This window comes from Episyrphus balteatus, chromosome 1, assembly GCF_945859705.1.
Source record: "Episyrphus balteatus chromosome 1, idEpiBalt1.1, whole genome shotgun sequence".
NCBI classification, from domain to species: domain Eukaryota; kingdom Metazoa; phylum Arthropoda; class Insecta; order Diptera; family Syrphidae; genus Episyrphus; species Episyrphus balteatus.
In genome coordinates, this window is record NC_079134.1 from 90,775,157 (window position 1) to 90,793,274 (window position 18,118).

The 18,118-nt window shown below is 33.2% G+C and overlaps 2 protein-coding genes and 1 long non-coding RNA gene across 6 annotated transcripts in view; 1 reads left to right on the forward strand and 2 right to left on the reverse strand.

The window, feature by feature from the left end:
• Positions 1-12,268, reverse strand: part of LOC129907361 (transmembrane channel-like protein 7) — a 191,019-nt gene extending 178,751 nt beyond the window's left edge. The window contains exon 1 of one of the 3 annotated variants that reach the window (XM_055983525.1): positions 11,938-12,268. In XM_055983525.1, coding sequence (XP_055839500.1) covers positions 11,938-12,091 — 154 coding nt within the window. In that variant the 5' untranslated portion in view covers positions 12,092-12,268. The remainder of the gene's footprint in view (positions 1-11,937) is intronic. The other 2 variants (XM_055983529.1, XM_055983536.1) reach the window with 2 other exon arrangements.
• Positions 8,112-11,931, reverse strand: LOC129907434 (putative nuclease HARBI1). Of its 2 annotated transcripts, XM_055983664.1 has the most exons (4): positions 10,627-11,931; positions 9,215-9,391; positions 8,760-9,156; positions 8,112-8,688 (listed from the first exon to the last, which is right to left on the reverse strand). In XM_055983664.1, the coding sequence occupies exons 2-4, from the start codon at positions 9,340-9,342 to the stop codon at positions 8,206-8,208; spliced, it is 1,008 nt and encodes a 335-aa protein (XP_055839639.1). In that variant the 5' UTR covers positions 9,343-9,391; positions 10,627-11,931; the 3' UTR covers positions 8,112-8,205. The 2 variants fall into 2 exon arrangements, with proteins under 2 accessions (XP_055839639.1, XP_055839628.1); XM_055983653.1 differs by having other exon boundaries at positions 9,215-11,931.
• A 338-nt stretch (positions 12,269-12,606) lies between the features above and the next one.
• LOC129907572 (uncharacterized) lies at positions 12,607-15,190 on the forward strand. Its single transcript, XR_008771084.1, has 3 exons — positions 12,607-13,874; positions 13,936-14,661; positions 14,723-15,190. It is a non-coding gene; the product is annotated as an uncharacterized LOC129907572 (long non-coding RNA).
• The last annotated feature ends 2,928 nt before the right edge of the window (positions 15,191-18,118 follow it).

Sequence of the window (18,118 nt, forward strand, 5' to 3'; positions counted from 1 at the left end):
AAGAAAAATATTTTTAAATATTCCAAATTAAAATTTGATAATTTGTTGATCAATAATGGCTTTTCTGATTTATATTATGAGGGAGACTTTAACGAACTAACAATAAGTTTTAATGAATGTATTGAAAAATGTTGTGCAGCTATGACTGTTGAGAAAGTGGTTGGAGTGAATGTTGACTGTCAGTGGTATAAAAGTAGTCTATGGAGATTGAAGCAAGAAAAAATTGCAGCATTTAGAGTTGCAATTTACAGCAACAACGTCGAAAGCTGGCAGAGATATAAACAAATTCGAAATAAATATAAAACAACAGTCTCAGAAGCAAAAAATGAGTACATTCGTCTGCAAATACAAAATTATAGTGGTAATCAAGTCGGTATATGGAAAGTAATCAAGACTCTAATAATGAAAAACAATGAAAGTAAGGATATTACTAACGTTAAATTCGGTGATGAATCTTTAAATGTTGAATATCAAATTGCGAATAGGTTCAATTCTTATTTTATTGACAGTGTGATTGAAATTAATAATTCAATTCCCTTACAGCAATATATCTCACCAAATATACAACAAAATTGTGTTTTCAACTTTCGGTATGCTAGCGTGGAATCATTGTATGTCCTCGTTAAAAAATTAAACAATAAAAAAGACTGTAGTGGTATTAACAGAGACATTATTTTTAAATCCATTGAAATTATTGGCCCCGTACTTTTAAAAATTATTAATAATTCTTTGTGCTCAGGAATATTTCCCCAAAATTGGAAAGAATCTATTGTAGTTCCTATTCAAAAAGTGGTAAATACCGTTAAATGCGAAGAGTTTCGTCCTGTAAATATGCTCCCAACATTTGAGAAGATCTTGGAGCGTTATGTGGCAAATCAACTTCAAGACTATTTGGAGAATAACAAAATTTTAGTGCAAGAACAATCTGGGTTCAGAAAAGGACACTCTTGTGAAACCGCGTTGAATTGTTTAATATATGAATGGAAAAAAGAGATTGACTGTAAAAATTTCGTAATAGCAGTGTTTTTGGATTTCAAGCGTGCGTTTGAAACTATCGAGAGAAATATATTAGTGCAAAAACTGGAAATGTATGGAGTTAGAGGCAATGACTTGAACTGGTTTAAGTCTTACCTTACACGAAGGACTCAACGAACAAAAATTGGAAATACTATATCAAATGCAATGGGAGTGGATCTGGGAGTACCTCAGGGATCAGTTTTGGGTGTGTTGCTTTTTCTTTTATATATAAATGACCATAGCCGTAGCTAGGATTTCATTTCGGGGGGGGTTACCTCAGACCGAACAAATTTTTTTTTTAAGATTCACAAAACTTTTTTATCAACTATAGGCGTGTTTTTTCTATTACTTTGTTGCTACTCATTTTTGTAAGTATTTGTTTTTAAGGCTTGGCCACACCGGTGGGTACATGCGGGAGCGGTACGGGTAATTGTATGAAATAAATTTCAAACTGACATATCAACGTTCAGATGTGGAATTTTTTTCATACAATTACCCGTACCGCTACCGCATGTACCCTTCGGTGTGGCCAAGCCTTTATTGTTTTTCGAATAAAATAAAATAAAATGCACGACTGGGTCGCACGAACTTGCTCTTAGAGTTAAAGTTGCTTAAATTTTTAAGACTTTTTATATAGAAATTTGGAAAAAAAAATAAAATTCGTTAAAAAAAAAAAATTAAATAAAATCTGAAATTAAATTGCCCTCCAAAACAAGTATGCAGTTTTGATTGATATATTAAGATGCATTTTTAGAAAAAAAAATTTCAAAATCGTTAGAGCCGTTTTTTAAAAAACTAATTTTTTATAAATAATTTTTTGGAGAAAAAGTTTTAAAATAAAATTGGTATGCCATTCTTTAGAAATCACTAATCAACATCTAAAAACAAAATTTCAAAAAAATTCAATGTCCCGTTTTCGAAAATTTGATTTAAAAAAAAAAAATTACAAAATTTTTTAAAAAATCCAAAAATTATTTTTTTCAAAATCTTATTTTTGGCTTATATTTAAATTATATAAATGCTTCTTCACAAAAAGTTTCGTTGAAATCGAATAAGCAGTTTCGGAGATAATCGGATTTGAAAAAAAAGGTTCTATGGCAGGTACCGTTAATAATGATTCTCAAAAAAAATGTTTTTTCATTGAAAGATAGACCTTAGCTTAAAACTAACATTTGAATTTTTTAAACAAAATCATTAGAGAAAAAAAAATTTCAAAATCGTTAGAGCCGTTTTTTAAAAAACTAATTTTTTATAAATAATTTTTTGGAGAAAAAGTTTTAAAATAAAATTGGTATGCCATTCTTTAGAAATCACTAATCAACATCTAAAAACAAAATTTAAAAAAAATTCAATGTCCCGTTTTCGAAAATTTGATTTAAAAAAAAAAAAAATTACAAAATTTTTTAAAAAATCCAAAAATTATTTTTTTCAAAATCTTATTTTTGGCTTATATTTAAATTATATAAATGCTTCTTCACAAAAAGTTTCGTTGAAATCGAATAAGCAGTTTCGGATATAATCGGATTTGAAAAAAAAGGTTCTATGGCAGGTACCGTTAATAATGATTCTCAAAAAAAATGTTTTTTCATTGAAAGATAGACCTTAGCTTAAAACTAACATTTGAATTTTTTAAACAAAATCATTAGAGCCGTTTTCGAGATATTTCAATTTTACTAAAATCGGTATATGACAAGTACCGTTATTTTTGGTCCAAAAAAATTAATTCCAAAAACCCCTCTGAAGAGTCGCCAAATAACGCTACATACCAAGTTTGACATTAATCGGTCCATCCGTTTAGGCTGTAGCTCCTTATACAGACACACAGACAGACAGACTGACAGACAGACAGACAGACAGACGGACTTCCGGGACCCAGTTTTTTGGCATTGTCTACCATCGTAATGTCATGGAAAAATGTTATCTCAACTTTTTTTTTTTTGAAGTTATACTTCTTATGGGACGGTGGGTATGAAAATTTGTTTTTTGTCAAGAATGTCAAAAGGATTATGACGCTATCGCTATCTCCGAGACAATTCGGCAGCAGGGCTGTCGTTTCACCTTTGGAGTTGGTAGTACTTTGGTATTTAAAAATGCAGTGAGCTACAGTAAGTTAAAAAAAAAACACACAACACGTGGCAAGTTGCATGTGGCAAATACCATGTGGCATGAAACATGGTGCAAAGGCATGTGGCATGTAACAAGTAGCACGAGGCATGTGGCATTCAGTGTGCAAAATGTGGCAAGTTGTATGTGGCAAGTTGCATGTGGAAAGTTGCCACAAAATAAAAAAAAAACAAAAATGAAAATACTCATAGATAAAAGGAAAAGAAAACAACATAGACTAAAACTAATTTTGTATTGATATAAAGGCCACCAATCGTAAATAAAATTTAATTTTTTTTTCTCAAAAATTAAGCCCCGGGAATTAGTAGGTATGAAGATTCTTAATTTGCAATTACATATAAAGATTTTTTCATGCTTAACAATATGCAGGGAAGTCAAATTGTCTTGGGCTAAGGTACGGAGATAGCATCAAACAATTTCCTAAGATCAACATAAGCTGAGATTGTTAAAAAAATACGCTGTTTGATTATTTTAATAATAAAAACAAAAACAACAAAAATTAATAATATCAAATGAAATTCATTCAATAAACTGAGTGAGAAGTATAACTTCAGTCGCGTGTACATGTGTACACACACTCTTTTTTTGTACGAATGCATAACTTGATATATAGTACCTATATCGCAAGTAAAAATGAGTAGCTACTGAGTTGTAGAAAAAACACGCCTTATATGTAACTGCAGTCGATTCTTAATTCCGCTAAAGCAAATGGTCATTAGAACTGTGTCAAAGCGAAAAACTTGCCAATATCCTTTTTAAGTATTTTTTAGGAGAGAAATTCATAGTTAAAAGTTTAAAATAGCTCTGCTTACCGTAGAAGAATTTAAGAATTTACCGAATATAAAATGGCCGAATATTCGGCGGCATCTCTAGTTTAAATTGGTACAAGGAGTGATAAGTTGTTTGATATAAATTGCGAGCGTCAGCGAGCAAGAAAATTTTTTTGAAGAAATAAATTTCAACCATTATTAGGCTTTATACAAAAAATTATTTCGCACAATTTTATATATAAAAACATTGAAAAATTAAATTTTTCTCCCACTTAAATTTTGTAGCAAAAAATTGAAATATTCTATTATATCAATTTATCGGGAATACTTAAAATTAAAAATTTTAAATAATCCAAGTTGTTTGGCATGAGCTAATTTTCTAATTTGAAACAATTTGATAAATAGAAAGCTAAAAATATAACGAAAAATTGTACATAGGTACTCTCTGAAATAAAAGGATAAGATGTCGGAAAGACTTAAATAGATTTAACGGTAGGTAATATTTCAAAAACGAGATGTGATCGAATATTTTTATCTTCGGATTCGAGTTCAGCAACCCTTTGAAAAAGTATAGTTTAGCCTCGACACCAAAAACCTTGTAGATAAATACTTGTGTTATTTAAAGGGTTCTTAAAAAAACATTTTAAGGTGTTTACATAGTGCTTAAGGAAATGATCAAAGAGGTAAAAACTAGTTTTTTGAAAATCCTTTATAGCCCAGTCATTTTAGTCATTTTTAAGCCCAATCTGCGGAAAAATTCCTACTGGGCTGAATTTTGGTATACAGCTTAATGACGGCTTTGTTATGAAGATGTGAAAAATCGACATTGATATCGTATCCGCTTTAAGAGTTATAGCTGTCAAAAGGTCACAAAAACTGGTTTTTCACGATTTTCAGCAAAACGGTAAGTCTTATCAAAAAATTTTCAATGCAAGAATTGTAGACCAGATTATTATATATAAAAAGTGTCATGACACTTTTTTTCCTAAGACCCACCGTTTCTTAGGTATAACGATTCAAAAAGTTGAAGTTTAGTTGTAATCGTCATAATCCTATTCCTGAAAAAAAAGTCCTAACTGAAAAGTTCCTGAAATTTCATTATTTTTTTAGCTTGAATTTCGTTCCTCAACTGTTAAGAATATGGGGAAACCAAAAAAAAATGGAAATTTTCGCCATTTTTCTGATTGGGGCCCTTCTCCCGAAACCATTTCCCTGGGAATTTTTGTTTAGAATATGTCTGAAAATATACAGGGTGTGCAATAGAGAATGAACAACCCTAAAACGGCTTATAGCTACACTTATGATTGTTCTAAAAACAGATAGAAAAAAGTTCTATCGCAACCAGTTCATAAAATATGGACTTTTTTTCGTTCAGTGTATTTTAAATTTTATCATCTTATGTTTTCGTTCACTACAACCACGAATGAATGAATTTTATTTATTTCTTTTTTTTATAATTTTCTACAATAATTGGATGAGTACATAAACACTTTAAAAATTTCATAGCTATTGCACATTTTCGTAAAAAAAATTTTGAAATCTGTTTTTTATTATAGAATATTTTTAAGAAAGATGGCCACCTAGGTTTCTATAGATTTATTTTATACCACAGGTGTTTAAAATTTTTCATAAAATACTTTTTTTACATTTGCATAGGTAATTAAATTACTAAAATACAAAAACAAACCATTTAGTACTGCAAATATTAGACTTGTAGGTATTTTTTTATACTATATCTTTTGATTTTCTGAAAAAAAATTTCGGGGGGGGGGGGGTTAAACCCCCAAAACCCTAAATACGGCTATGTAAATGACATTAAGTGTGTGTTGCGATTTTGCAAAATTGTGTTGTTTGCGGATGATGCCTTGATATATGTAAGTGGAAAGAATGTTGAATATATGGTACAATGTTTAAATGAGGACTTGGACAGCATAAATAGATGGCTTCAAATGAATAAAATGAAATTAAACGTGAAAAAGACAAAATGTATGAAATTTAAAGTGACTGAACAAATAAATGTGTGTATGGATGGAGAGAGGATTGAGTGTGTAGATAGTTTTAAATATCTTGGAGTTGTGTTGGATTCAAAGTTAAATTTTAAAGAGCATGGCAGATATGTGTGTGCAAAAATTGCAAAAAAAGTTGGTTTCCTGAGAAGAGTTAGAAGAGACTTGACGTTTGAGAGTACTTTGCTGCTATATAACACTATTGTGCTACCCCATTTTAATTATTGTGCAACGGTATTGTATGCTTGTCAACAAGAGATTGTAAATAGGCTGCAAATACTTCAGAATAAAGCAATGCGAGTGATATTGAGAGTGAATGTGTATACCCCTATAAGAGTTATGTTGGATGCGTTAATTTGGATGAGTGTTAAACAAAGACTAAAATATAGTGCTATGGTATTAATTTATAAAATGAAGAACAATATGGTTCCTGAGTATTTACAAGGTAATATTATCAACGTCGGAGATGTGCAACCATATAATTTGCGCAATTGCGAAAACTTAAGACCAAATAGGTGCAACAGAAGCAGCACTCAGGATTCATTAATGTACATGGGTTTTAATTCATTTAATGGCCTTCCGAGTGAATTAAAAAAAGAGCTAAGTATAAATGTTTTCAAAAATAAACTTATTCTTCATATACAAAATTGTGATTAATACATTATGTTTTGTTCAAAAAGGTTTTCTAACCTCATATACTGAGTATTTTAGGATCTAGGGCACACAACAGAGCCTAATCTCATGCAATGCAGATATAGGTACTCTTGGCTTACGCCGAGATGGTTCCAGAAACTCTATTATTATTATTATTATTATTGAGCTGTCTCATTGCAAATGCTCTATCTCTCATGAGACTGAGACAAAGATTTTTGTTACTATCATGGAAAAAAAAACAGCGCCACCAAAATAGTAATGCCGGATTTAGAGCCATTTTCTTCACTATTTGTCAACTTGCCGCAAACTCTCAAGTTGGCCAACCCTAGAGTTGACGCAAACTTGAGAGTTGAGAGACAAGTTGACATTTGTTTTTCTTCACTATTTTAAATCTCAACTGGAGATCTGAAATTTAAAACATAGCCTACTTGCGTTTTTAAAAATTTCTCTGGGAGGAAATTTTTGACAGTTTGAGGTTTGATAAAATTTTAACTCATACCGTGCGATTGTTTGAATTGAATTGTGTTTGTTTTTGTGCAAAAAAAAAAAAAAAAATTATAATGACCGAAAAAACAAAGTTACCAAAAGTGGTATATTCCGCAGAGGAGGAAGACTGGCTTGTTGCAAATGCTTTGCAAAATAGCTATATTATTGAAAACAAAAAACTGATGGAGCAACGAAGCGGGATAAAGACAAAGCGTGGGAGAATATCACTAAACAGTTTAATATCGCCCCACCTGGTCAGGTTTGTACAAAAGTAATTCCAAATTTCTTTGTAAAATACCTACATTGTTTTTTTTCATATTTTAGGAGAGAAGTTTAAAGTCATTGAGGGAGAAGTACGGAAAAATTAAACAAAATTTAAAAAACAGAGTTTTTTATTTTTCGAAGGACGCAAAGGCAACAGGTGGAGGTCCACCAAAACAAAAACTTCCGGATTTGAGCGAGCCGATGAAGGAATTTTTTGAATTGCTGATTCCGTCGACGTATGGGCTTTCTGCAGTGACTGGCGATAGCGACTTACCACCAACCCAAAAACTTGCCTCTCTCCCGGAGGCGCAAGTCACTGAAGACAATTCATTTCAAATAGAGGATGGAATATGTGAAAATGAAAACTGTATTGCCAACCCAAACGAGATTGAAATTGAGGTGGTGGAAGAAGCTGTCGAAGACTCTTGGGAGAGGGTTAATCCTGCGAAGCTAAGAAAACCACCCAACCCTTTGTTGACAAGGCGCCGCAAGCAAAAAATAAATGCGGAAATGGGACCTTCTAAAAAAATGTCCAAACTGGAGGAAGAGCGAACTCAACATCGAATGAAGAAAAACGATATTGAGTTGGAAATATTAGAAATGGAAAGAGAGCGATATAAACTAGAAAAAGAAAGAGCACAGTTCGACCGAGAACGTGCTATGGTTGAACTGCAGAGGGCCAAAAATTCACTAGAAGCAGATGCAGAATTTCACAAGGCTCGAATGGAGGCGTTGAAAGAGCACCCGGTTCAATCAACCCAATCGATCCCAACAGCTGCCGCAAAAAAAATTTATTTTTGAAATTTTATTTTGTTTATTAAATGTTAATTGTTAATTGAATATTAAATATTAATTTATTACGAATACATTTTTTTTCAATTTATTTATTCCTGGTCTAAAATTGATTGAAAGTAATGACGAATTCGAGACCTTGCGTTCCCAACCGTTCCCGAAGGTAATTGATGTTGTCTTGTTGATGGTACATTTGTATTACGCAACATATCCTCAAATCCGGGCATTTCCGGCGGAGTTTGTGGTTCCTTTTCATCGATGGCTATATTATGAAGGACGGCACAAGCAATTATAATCAATTGCACCGTCTGAACTCGGCATCTTAACCCGGTGGCCAATATTGGAAACCGTCTTTTCCAAATTCCATAGGAACGCTCCACATAATTTCGAGTTCGAATCTGAGACTCATTATATAAATTTTCAACCGAGTTTGAAACGTTTTGAAAAGGTGTCGCCAAGTAATTTGTGTTTGAGTAGCCAGAGTCACCGATTAAAATAAAGTGCTCAAATTCACCGTCTTCAAATCGTTGCCTCAAAGTTGATGAATTGAAAATACGTTGATCGTACGTGGAACCCTGAGAAAATAGAACCGAAAGTCAAGGGCTTTGCTTTTATTTATTTATATTTTATAATATGTAGGTCATACCTGCCAACGAGCAACGATATCTATTATTTTCAGGTCTGCAGATGCCACGGTTTGAACGTTTATAGAGAACCAACCTTTGCGATTTCTAAAAAGTTCTGCATTGTTTCCACCTGGCGATTGGATTCTTACGTGCGTGCAATCTATTGCCTCAATTGTTCTTGGAAATTTGGCTATGTCATAAAATTCTCTTGCTGCTTGTAACCGTTCTCCTGGTGTTTCCGGCATGCGAACAAATTGGGGCGCAAGATTAGCAATTGCATTTGACACCCTCTTCAAAATACGATGCACTGTTGAAATACTTACACCAATAAAATCAGCAATGGACAACTGAATTGACCCAAGTGCATAATACCTCAGCACAATCAATAATTGGGTAATTGGTCGTAATTCGCGGGATCTTCACATATGTTTAAGTTAGTATAGTTAAAACTAAGGAAAGATATTTCACTACAAACCTTGTTTCAGTGCAAGGCAAACTATCCCTTATCAAGTCCAAGAGTAAAATCGTCGTTCGCTTTGAAATACGAAACCGGTAGATAAAATCATGGTCGTCCCATTTTTCAAGCCCTACCCGGGGACACATTTTATATTGTCTTCTTTCAATCCTTAACAATTCTTCTTCTTCATTTTCGCTTCCGGAAGCAGACGATGGATGATTTTCCCAATAATAATTTTCGCGAAACATTTTATAATAAATAAATTTTTATTTACACCGAAAAATTCAATTCAATTCAAACCGAGAATAATTTTTGACAGAAGATTCAAAAAAATGTTTTACATATTTCAATTTGACAGAAAACTCTCAAGTTTGCTCTCTCAACTTCTACTATTTTCGGAAGTTGAGAAAACCAGAAGTTGACCAACTGGAGAGTTGAGAATTGAAAGTTGAAACTGTCAACTTTGAGTGAAGAAAAGCAAAATCACAAGTTGAGAATGAAAACTCTCAAGTTGACTTCAACTTGTAGTGAAGAAAATGGCTCTTACACGACTGGCAAAATTGCCAATACTTCGGCAAACAAAATGGCAACATAATGGAAGAAATAATTTTTTATGTTCATGCATTTACACGAGTTCAATTTATGGCAGATTTTAATGTTGGCATTATATTGCCAACATTTAATTTTTTAAGTACACAAATTCAGTCCACAGACAAGATGAATATTGCAGTTGTTTCGTTTAGATTTGACGTTTAAAAAATGGCAATTTGTCAAAAAAAAAACACAAGTTCATTTTTTTCTAAATTGGAATAATTGGGAAAATTGGCGCCAGCACAGTGTTTACACATAGCCATATTAATGGCAACATTTTATGCCAAATTTTCCCTGCCATTTGTTTTTTGCAAAAATATTTCCAGTATTGAAAGCGTTTAAACGCTTTCAATACTGGAAATATTTTTGTATAATTATACGATGAAAAGAAAAATGGCTTCAATTTGACAGATAAATTGGCATTTTGCCAGTCGTGTAAATGAGGCACAAGCTAACGAAAGAACTAAAAAATATGTCAAATTTCAAACAGAAATGTATATCTCATCTTCTTACTCCCATTTTAGTACTAAAGATTTTATATACAAAGGTTGTGTAAATAAAACATAACAAAAAAAAAATAGCTACGATTTGTAACTATTTGACAGATGAACATCGTTCCTAAACTCGTTTTTACTGGCTGAATACAATGGTGTAGCTGTGGCTGTAGTTTGTAGTACTGTCAAAATTTTACTAAAGGAAACAACAACAAAAGTTGGCGGCAGCTGAGCAAAATGTTGAGAATTCTTCAACTTGCGCTACAAGCTACAGCCACAGCTACACCATTGTATTCAGCCAGTTAAGTGTCAAATAGTTGCAAATCGTAACTATTTCCAACTCACCTCCATGATATGAGTTGAACACTTATGAGATTGTTGATGTGTCAAAGTGGATGTTTTGTTTACAAAACGAACTCGAAGATTTTTTTTTAAATAAACGAGAAAAAGGAAAATAAAAAGAGATTTTTGTAATTTTATGATTCGAGAGAATTTATTTTGATTAAAAAAAACATGATTTCTTTGTTACAATTTTGCAAATAAAAGTATTCTCAAAACAATTTTTTTCGATGGTTTGACAGTTTTACAATATCTAACAATAAATCGTTCCTTAATGATTTGTAAAAAACCCAACAATTTCTAACAATGACACATCCACAAAATTTTTTGACATAACAACCATAGTTGAATATAATTGTTAGAAAAAGAACGCAGCTCAGTTTCGTGAGAAACGTCTGAACAAGTTAGAACAGTCATTTAAAAGTCATTTTAAAGGTATTCTATTGAGACCCTAAGCTCAAAGTAAAAAATAAAATCACAACTCTAGGCGTGCGCCCTTAATGGAAAGTCGCCCCCGCAGCTGAAGCAAACAAAATTTTCCATACAAAATTTCGTTAACGAAATCTTGAGCGAAATTAAAGTCTAGTACGCAGCTGAAGCGAAACGAAAAATTTTCAAATCGACAACGAAAATGCTAACGAAAAAATATCATCAATAGAATACTGTCAAAGTCAAAAAATCTTAATTAATTTCAAATCAAGAGAAAATAATCTTTAAAGCAAGAAATAAATGAATTAAAAGTGAAAAAACAGTCAACACTGCTCTTGGAGTCAAGAAAAATGCACAGGACAGTAAAAAGTAAGTGACAAATGAGTGAAAACTCTCCAATTTTTCGCTAGAGCTGCGTACTGAAACACGATAAGCAAATAGGCCATGAAACTAACAAAAAAAATTAACTTCATAAGATTTTTATTGTTATTGTTAGCCAATTGTCGCCCTTTGTATATAAAATTTTATATACAAAGTTGTCGCCTAAGTGCCTGGCTACACAGTGATTTTTCAATCGATTGAAAAATCACATGCGGTGGCTACACACTGTTGTGCCCAATCACGTTCCACTTTTACATTTTCTAGGAACAAACGTCAAAAAGAGGAAACATTTAGCAATGGAACTGTAACTGTACTGCCCTCAGAAAATTCAGTTCCCTTCGTGAGCATTTTCCCCCTTCACTCCTCACCCCTCTTGCCTACAAACTCACTGCTTAGGCGATTGAAAAATCACCGTGTAGCCGGGCACTAATGTAACTTTTGTTACCTACACATACATTTACATATACATATACAAAAATATACCAATTTTGAAAATAATAATCTTACCGACTCGATTTTGTTTAGAGGGCAAAAGAGTGGCAATCGCTGCAGGATCCCGTTGAAAACTTTCCCACTCAGCTGGATAACTTTCTTGATAGAATTCACCACCAGCCTCCTCCCAACCTTGTGTATTGTTTTTTCGGCTTCTTGTATTAGACATAATAAACACACATTAATTCTCACGGCTGTATATTTATATACTCCGAGAGTTAAAAGAAAACAATATATGCCGGATCATGTACGTAGCGAAATGCGAATTTTACAAAATTATATCGCATAAATAATTAATAAATATCTAAACGCGAAATGATCGGCCGTTGATTTATAAGGTCGGGAAACCATAGACAAATAATTGTCAAGAAACCAAAGTGCCTGGCTACACGGTGATTTTTCAATTGCCTAACCAGTCAGGTTGTTGGCAAGAGGGGTGAAGATTTTCCTCCTTTTGACGTTTGTTCCTAGAAAATGTGAATCGGAACGTGGTTGGGCACAACACTGTGTAACTAGGCCCAAACGTATTATTATCGTTTTCCAAAACTATGGGAGTGAATCACTCCTTTTTTGTGTAATTTTGAAATTTGTTCACGACGAATTTGACAAGCCGAGTGATTTGATGTTTGCTTTGCATGGGTTTGTAATACTACACAATAAATAAAATAGTAACACAATATTTTAAATTCACTTTTATTGATTTTTTTTAATTCCTTATTGATTTGTTTTATAAATAAATATAATTTTCTTAACAAAAAAATATTAAAACAATCACCCAAGAATATGACAAGTAGTCCATGAAGAGAAAAGGGGGGTTCACATTGACCAACTTACCGGACAGACCGATTGTCATTTGGCCTGATGGCCGAATTATATTTTTCGTTCACACTCATCAGACAATTTTCATCAAAACCCATTTTTCAGCTTATTTTTAATATATCTTTACACTATTCTGTTCTCAAATTAGAGAGAATGGACTATCACTGTCTGCCGGACAGACATGTCGTTTAATAGACTAACATGTCCGTCCGACCACCAAAAAATCAAAATTTTTTGAAAACCATCCGGCAAATCGGACAGGCTGTCGGATGGGTGTTCACATTATCAAAACAGCATCAGATCAGACCAAATGGCGGCTGGTCTGTCCGGTAAGTTAGTCAATGTGAACCCCCCTAAATGTAGCAGTATTGGTAATCACTCCATCACTCCTTCAGAATTTGGGACTGAAGAATTCACTCCAAAATTTCACTCCTTTTTCAATTTTGGAATTTGAAATCACTCCTTTTGTGCCTGGCTACACAGTGATTTTTCAATCGATTGAAAAATCACATGAGGTGGCTACACACTGTTGTGCCCAATCACGTTCCATTTTACATTTTCTAGGAACAAACGTCAAAAAGAGGAAACATTTAGCAATGGAACTGTACTACCCTCAGAAAATTCAGTTCCCTTCGTGAGCATCTTCCCCTTTCACTCCTCATCCCTCTTGCCTACAAACTCACTGCTTAGGCGATTGAAAAATCACCTTGTATATTATTTATATATGTGATTATATATATATACTCCTATAGGAGTGACACTTTTTGAATTTTGGAAAACGACATATGACTGCTTCTACCCTTCAAGCAAGAAAACTGAGTTCAACAAAGAAACTCCGACCTCAGACCGCGAAAATCGGGCTTGCACTCACACACTTGCAACTTTTTTTGTATGAACACAAAGTCGAACGAGAATCGTGGTGAAAAATGAGAAAAGGAAAAGAAAGACGTCTTTTTTTTCCTTTTCTCATTTTTCACCACCTTGTACAAGGCCAACAAGAGCCAAAGCGTCATTTTGTTATTTTTTGTTGAAGTGTTTGGTCGCGTCGTGTCTCGTGTCGTTGTTTGCATAATGTTAGTTTATTAATTATAAACAATTTTATTAAATTATAAACAATATGGAAAACAAAAAAGGTATGTTTTATATATCGCTCAAAGTGTTTGGGTTAAAATGTTGTTTCTTCTTGTGTTGTAGATGTAATCTCTAATGATGAAGAAAAATCTAGAAGGTGAAACATGCGATTGGGTATCTAAAAAAACACCAACAACAGCAGCAGCATCAAATGAAATAAAATGAAAAAAAATGTATTGTATTTTATATTGTATTTATTGTGAAAATTTCGTTTGCCAAAATAAAATAAAAAATAAAACAGTTTCAGTGAAAAAAAATAAATCTTGTTCTTTTTTTGGTCGCAAATGCGAAATGTCATCCCTTTCTTATTCCTCTTTCTGGTAGGTTTTCGCTGCTCCGGCTCAGGTCCGCCTTCGGCTCCGTTTTCTCGGAATGGAGATTTTCACCACACCAATACATATGCAATCGACTTCGCGGTGATTATAATTTCCATACTAATTTGAGCCGCCTTCGGACCAGTTTCTGATGCGAAGTCGGACTCAGCTCCGCCTCAGGCGGAGCTTATTCGGACCGAGGTCAGACCTGTTTGCTTGAAGGGTACACGTGAAAAACGAGCTTGCACTCATACACTTGCAACTTTTTGTGTATGAACACAAAGTCGAACGAGAATCGTGGTGAAATATGAGAAAAGGAAAAGAAAGACAAGGCCAACAAGAGCCAAAGCGTCATTTTGTTATTTTTTGTTGAAGTGTTTGGTCGCGTCGTGTCTCGTGTCGTTGTTTGTATAATGTTAGTTTATTAATTATAAACAATTTTATTAAATTATAAACAATATGGAAAACAAAAAAGGTATGTTTTATATATCGCTCAAAGTGTTTGGGTTAAAATGTTGTTTCTTCTTGTGTTGTAGATGTAATCTCTAATGATGAAGAAAAATCTAGAAGGTGAAACATGCGATTGGGTATCTAAAAAAACACCAACAACAGCAGCAACATCAAATGAAATAAAATGAAAAAAAATGTATTGTATTTTATATTGTATTTATTGTGAAAATTTCGTTTGCCAAAATAAAATAAAAAATAAAACAGTTTCAGTGAAAAAAAAATAAATCTTGTTCTTTTTTTGGTCGCAAATGCGAAATGTCATCCCTTTCTTATTCCTCTTTCTGGTAGGTTTTCGCTGCTCCGGATCAGGTCCGCCTTCGGCTCCGTTTTCTCGGAATGGAGATTTTCACCACACCAATACATATGCAATCGACTGCGCGGTGATTATAATTTCCATACTAATTTGAGCCGCCTTCGGACCAGTTTCTGATCCGAAGTCGGACTCATCTCCGCCTCAGGCGGAGCGGATTCGGACCGAGGTCGGACCTGTTTGCTTGAAGGGCTACACTTATTAAAAGTCAGATTCTAATAAACGACAGCTGCAGTTGTTGACAGATATATGACAAAAAAATAATATTATTTAAAATTGAATTCAATTAGGAACAACAAACAACACCAATCAATGTAAGTACAAACATATTTTTTGGAAAGAGATGAAAATTGTACCATAAACTTTGTTTTTTTAATTTAGGCCGTGTGTGAATTGCATTAAGGCTACGTGTAAACTTCGTGAAATAGTTAACACCGTGTAAAATTTTTGACACTATTGAGGTTAATAAAAAAAAATTTCAGCTGTATGGATTATTGTTTAAAATTTTTTCTGCCATGAAACTCGTTTTTAATAAAAAAAAAAAACAAAAAAATTTAACCAGGTCCCAGAGCCCAATAAATGTTTAACAGCTGAAAATTTTGTATTCACCTCAATAGTGTCAAAAATTTTACACGGTGTTAACTATTTAACGCAATTCACACACGGCCTATATAGTTAACCCCGTGTAAAATTTTTGACACTATTGAGGTGAATAAAAAATTTTCAGCTGTTAAAAATTTAATGGGCTCTGGGACCTGGTTAAATTAGGTTAAAATTTTTAGCAGAGGGTTTTGTTTTTTTTTTTTTTTATTAAAAAGGAGTTTCATGGCAGAAAAGAGGTAGAGAAATATATTAAACAATAAGCCATATAGCTGAATTTTTTTTATTCACCTCAATTGCTTCAAAAATTTTACACGGGGTTAACTCTTTAACGCAATTCTCACACGGCCTTAATTTAATAATTTTAGGATTCACGTACCTATTTGTAAGAGTGCGATATCTTCCGCAAAACTAAAGAAAAAAACCTGAAAGGCAGATGGAAAGTAAATCGATTTATTCTTACAATGAGCTAACATATTTATCTTTTTTCTAGGAATTATTTCACAAAAGAAGAATTCTGTGTACTGTGCGCTTGTGTCTTAATCGTGTCGGTACCTTCAACCCTCACAGCCAAATGTAATGTAAAATGCTCTTTCTTTGACGATTTTGAAGATAAACATGGATGAATGATAACAAAGCTCTTGTTGTTAATCAATCGCCTCATTAGAAAAGCAAATACCTCACGAAAAATATTCCCCATTAATATTTTTGATTAGATACTACATCTTGCAACATAAGCTTTGTCGAGTATTTAGCTTCAAAGACTTGGGTGTCCAATTTAATTCAAATTTAGGATTTACTGAACACATCAATTTTATCTAATATATAAAAATCTCGTGACGCATTTTTTGTTACGAAACTCCTCCGAAACGCATGGACCGATTTATATGAAAATTTGTACACATATTGGTTAGGTCTGAGAATCGGCCAACACCTATTTTTATACATATAAATGGTAAGGTTGGTCCACCATAAACTTTTTTTTATTTCTGAGAAAACAATTTTTTTTATAATTTTTATAATTCACTATTCAAAAACACAAATATTCTAAGGCCAACCGATGTTTTTTAATCGCAATTTTTTGTTGAAAATCAAAGTGTTTTATTATTGTGAAACATTTTTTACATGATGTTTTTTGTTTTTTCTGTCGAAAAATATGAATTTTTGAACATTGTGAGGTCTAATAAATCACATATTGTGGAAAACGGGGAAGGGCATAGCCCGACTCAAGACAACATGATTTTGTACAGCCCGTATCAGGCAGCTTGACTCAATACTCAAGTAGGCGCGTATTTTTTCGGGTTTATTTTTCATGAATTATAACAAATTTTGTTATTGGTTGGTGGTTGGAGTGTGATTACGATTTGGTGAGTTTTGTTAATTGGAATTCTTTGATGTCAACTGGTGAGTTTTGTTAATTGAAATTCTTTGGTGTCAACTGGGAAAGCGAATGTGAAATTGATCTTTGGTATCTTTGGCAAAAAAAAATATAGTCTAAGAGCCCAGAGCTAATTTTGGGAGTGGAGGTATAACCGAAATGTGAGTATGCAGTTTTATAGCCTTATGGGCTTTATTAACGAATTCAAAAGTCTGGCTTTAAATCGCGAATTTATATGGTTTTCGGTGGGTTAAATAACGCGAGTTTTCCAATCAATGTTATTAGGCTAAATTAACACAAATTCACTTTCTGAATATAAGCACTTAGGCTCTGTCATTTTTCCTCAGCTTGAAGATATCAATCTTGACGGTGCGATCGATAGAAGGCAAGATATAAGCTGTTTAATAGCCTGTTTTCATTAGAGCCCAAATGAGATAATTACGCAAATTATCTCATTTCATTTCGAATGTCGCATAGACAAGATTGAATTATTCAAGTTTTGGGGAGATGACAAATCATCAGTATTAATGAATTTGTGTTAATTTAGACTACTCACGTTATTCAACCCCCCCGAAAACCATAACAGGCCGCGATTTAAAGCTGCTACTGCTAGACTTTTAAATTCGTTATACGCATAAGGCTTTAAACCTGCATACTCACATTTTGGTTAAGTAACCCAAAATTTTCTGTGGGCTCGCGGTCTAAAACCAAAGACACAAAATTAAAAAAAAAAAAATCATTTTAATAAATAAAATGTTTTGGTTGGACCAACCTAACCATTTAATGGTATGGAAAATAGGTGTTTGCCGATTTTTCATTTATATAAAAATAGGTTCAGCCGTTTCGGAGGAGTTTCATAAGAAACACTTCGGCACAAGAATTTTATGTAGGTATTAGGTAGATTTGTTGAGAAAGTGTTTGTGTTTTTATTGGAAAAGGTTCACACACTAAAGAGTCAAAAATTGGAAATAAATACTAGAAAAGGTGGAACGAAGTCCGCCGGGTCAGTTAGTAGTAAATAAAGCGAGCTCTTCCTCCTCGTCGGGTCTCCACCTTGACGTTGGTGAGAACCTCAAGCGGGCTAGTAACGGTTTCTAGCTCTCGAGCAGTTTCCCAGCTACCAGCTAGGGTTTG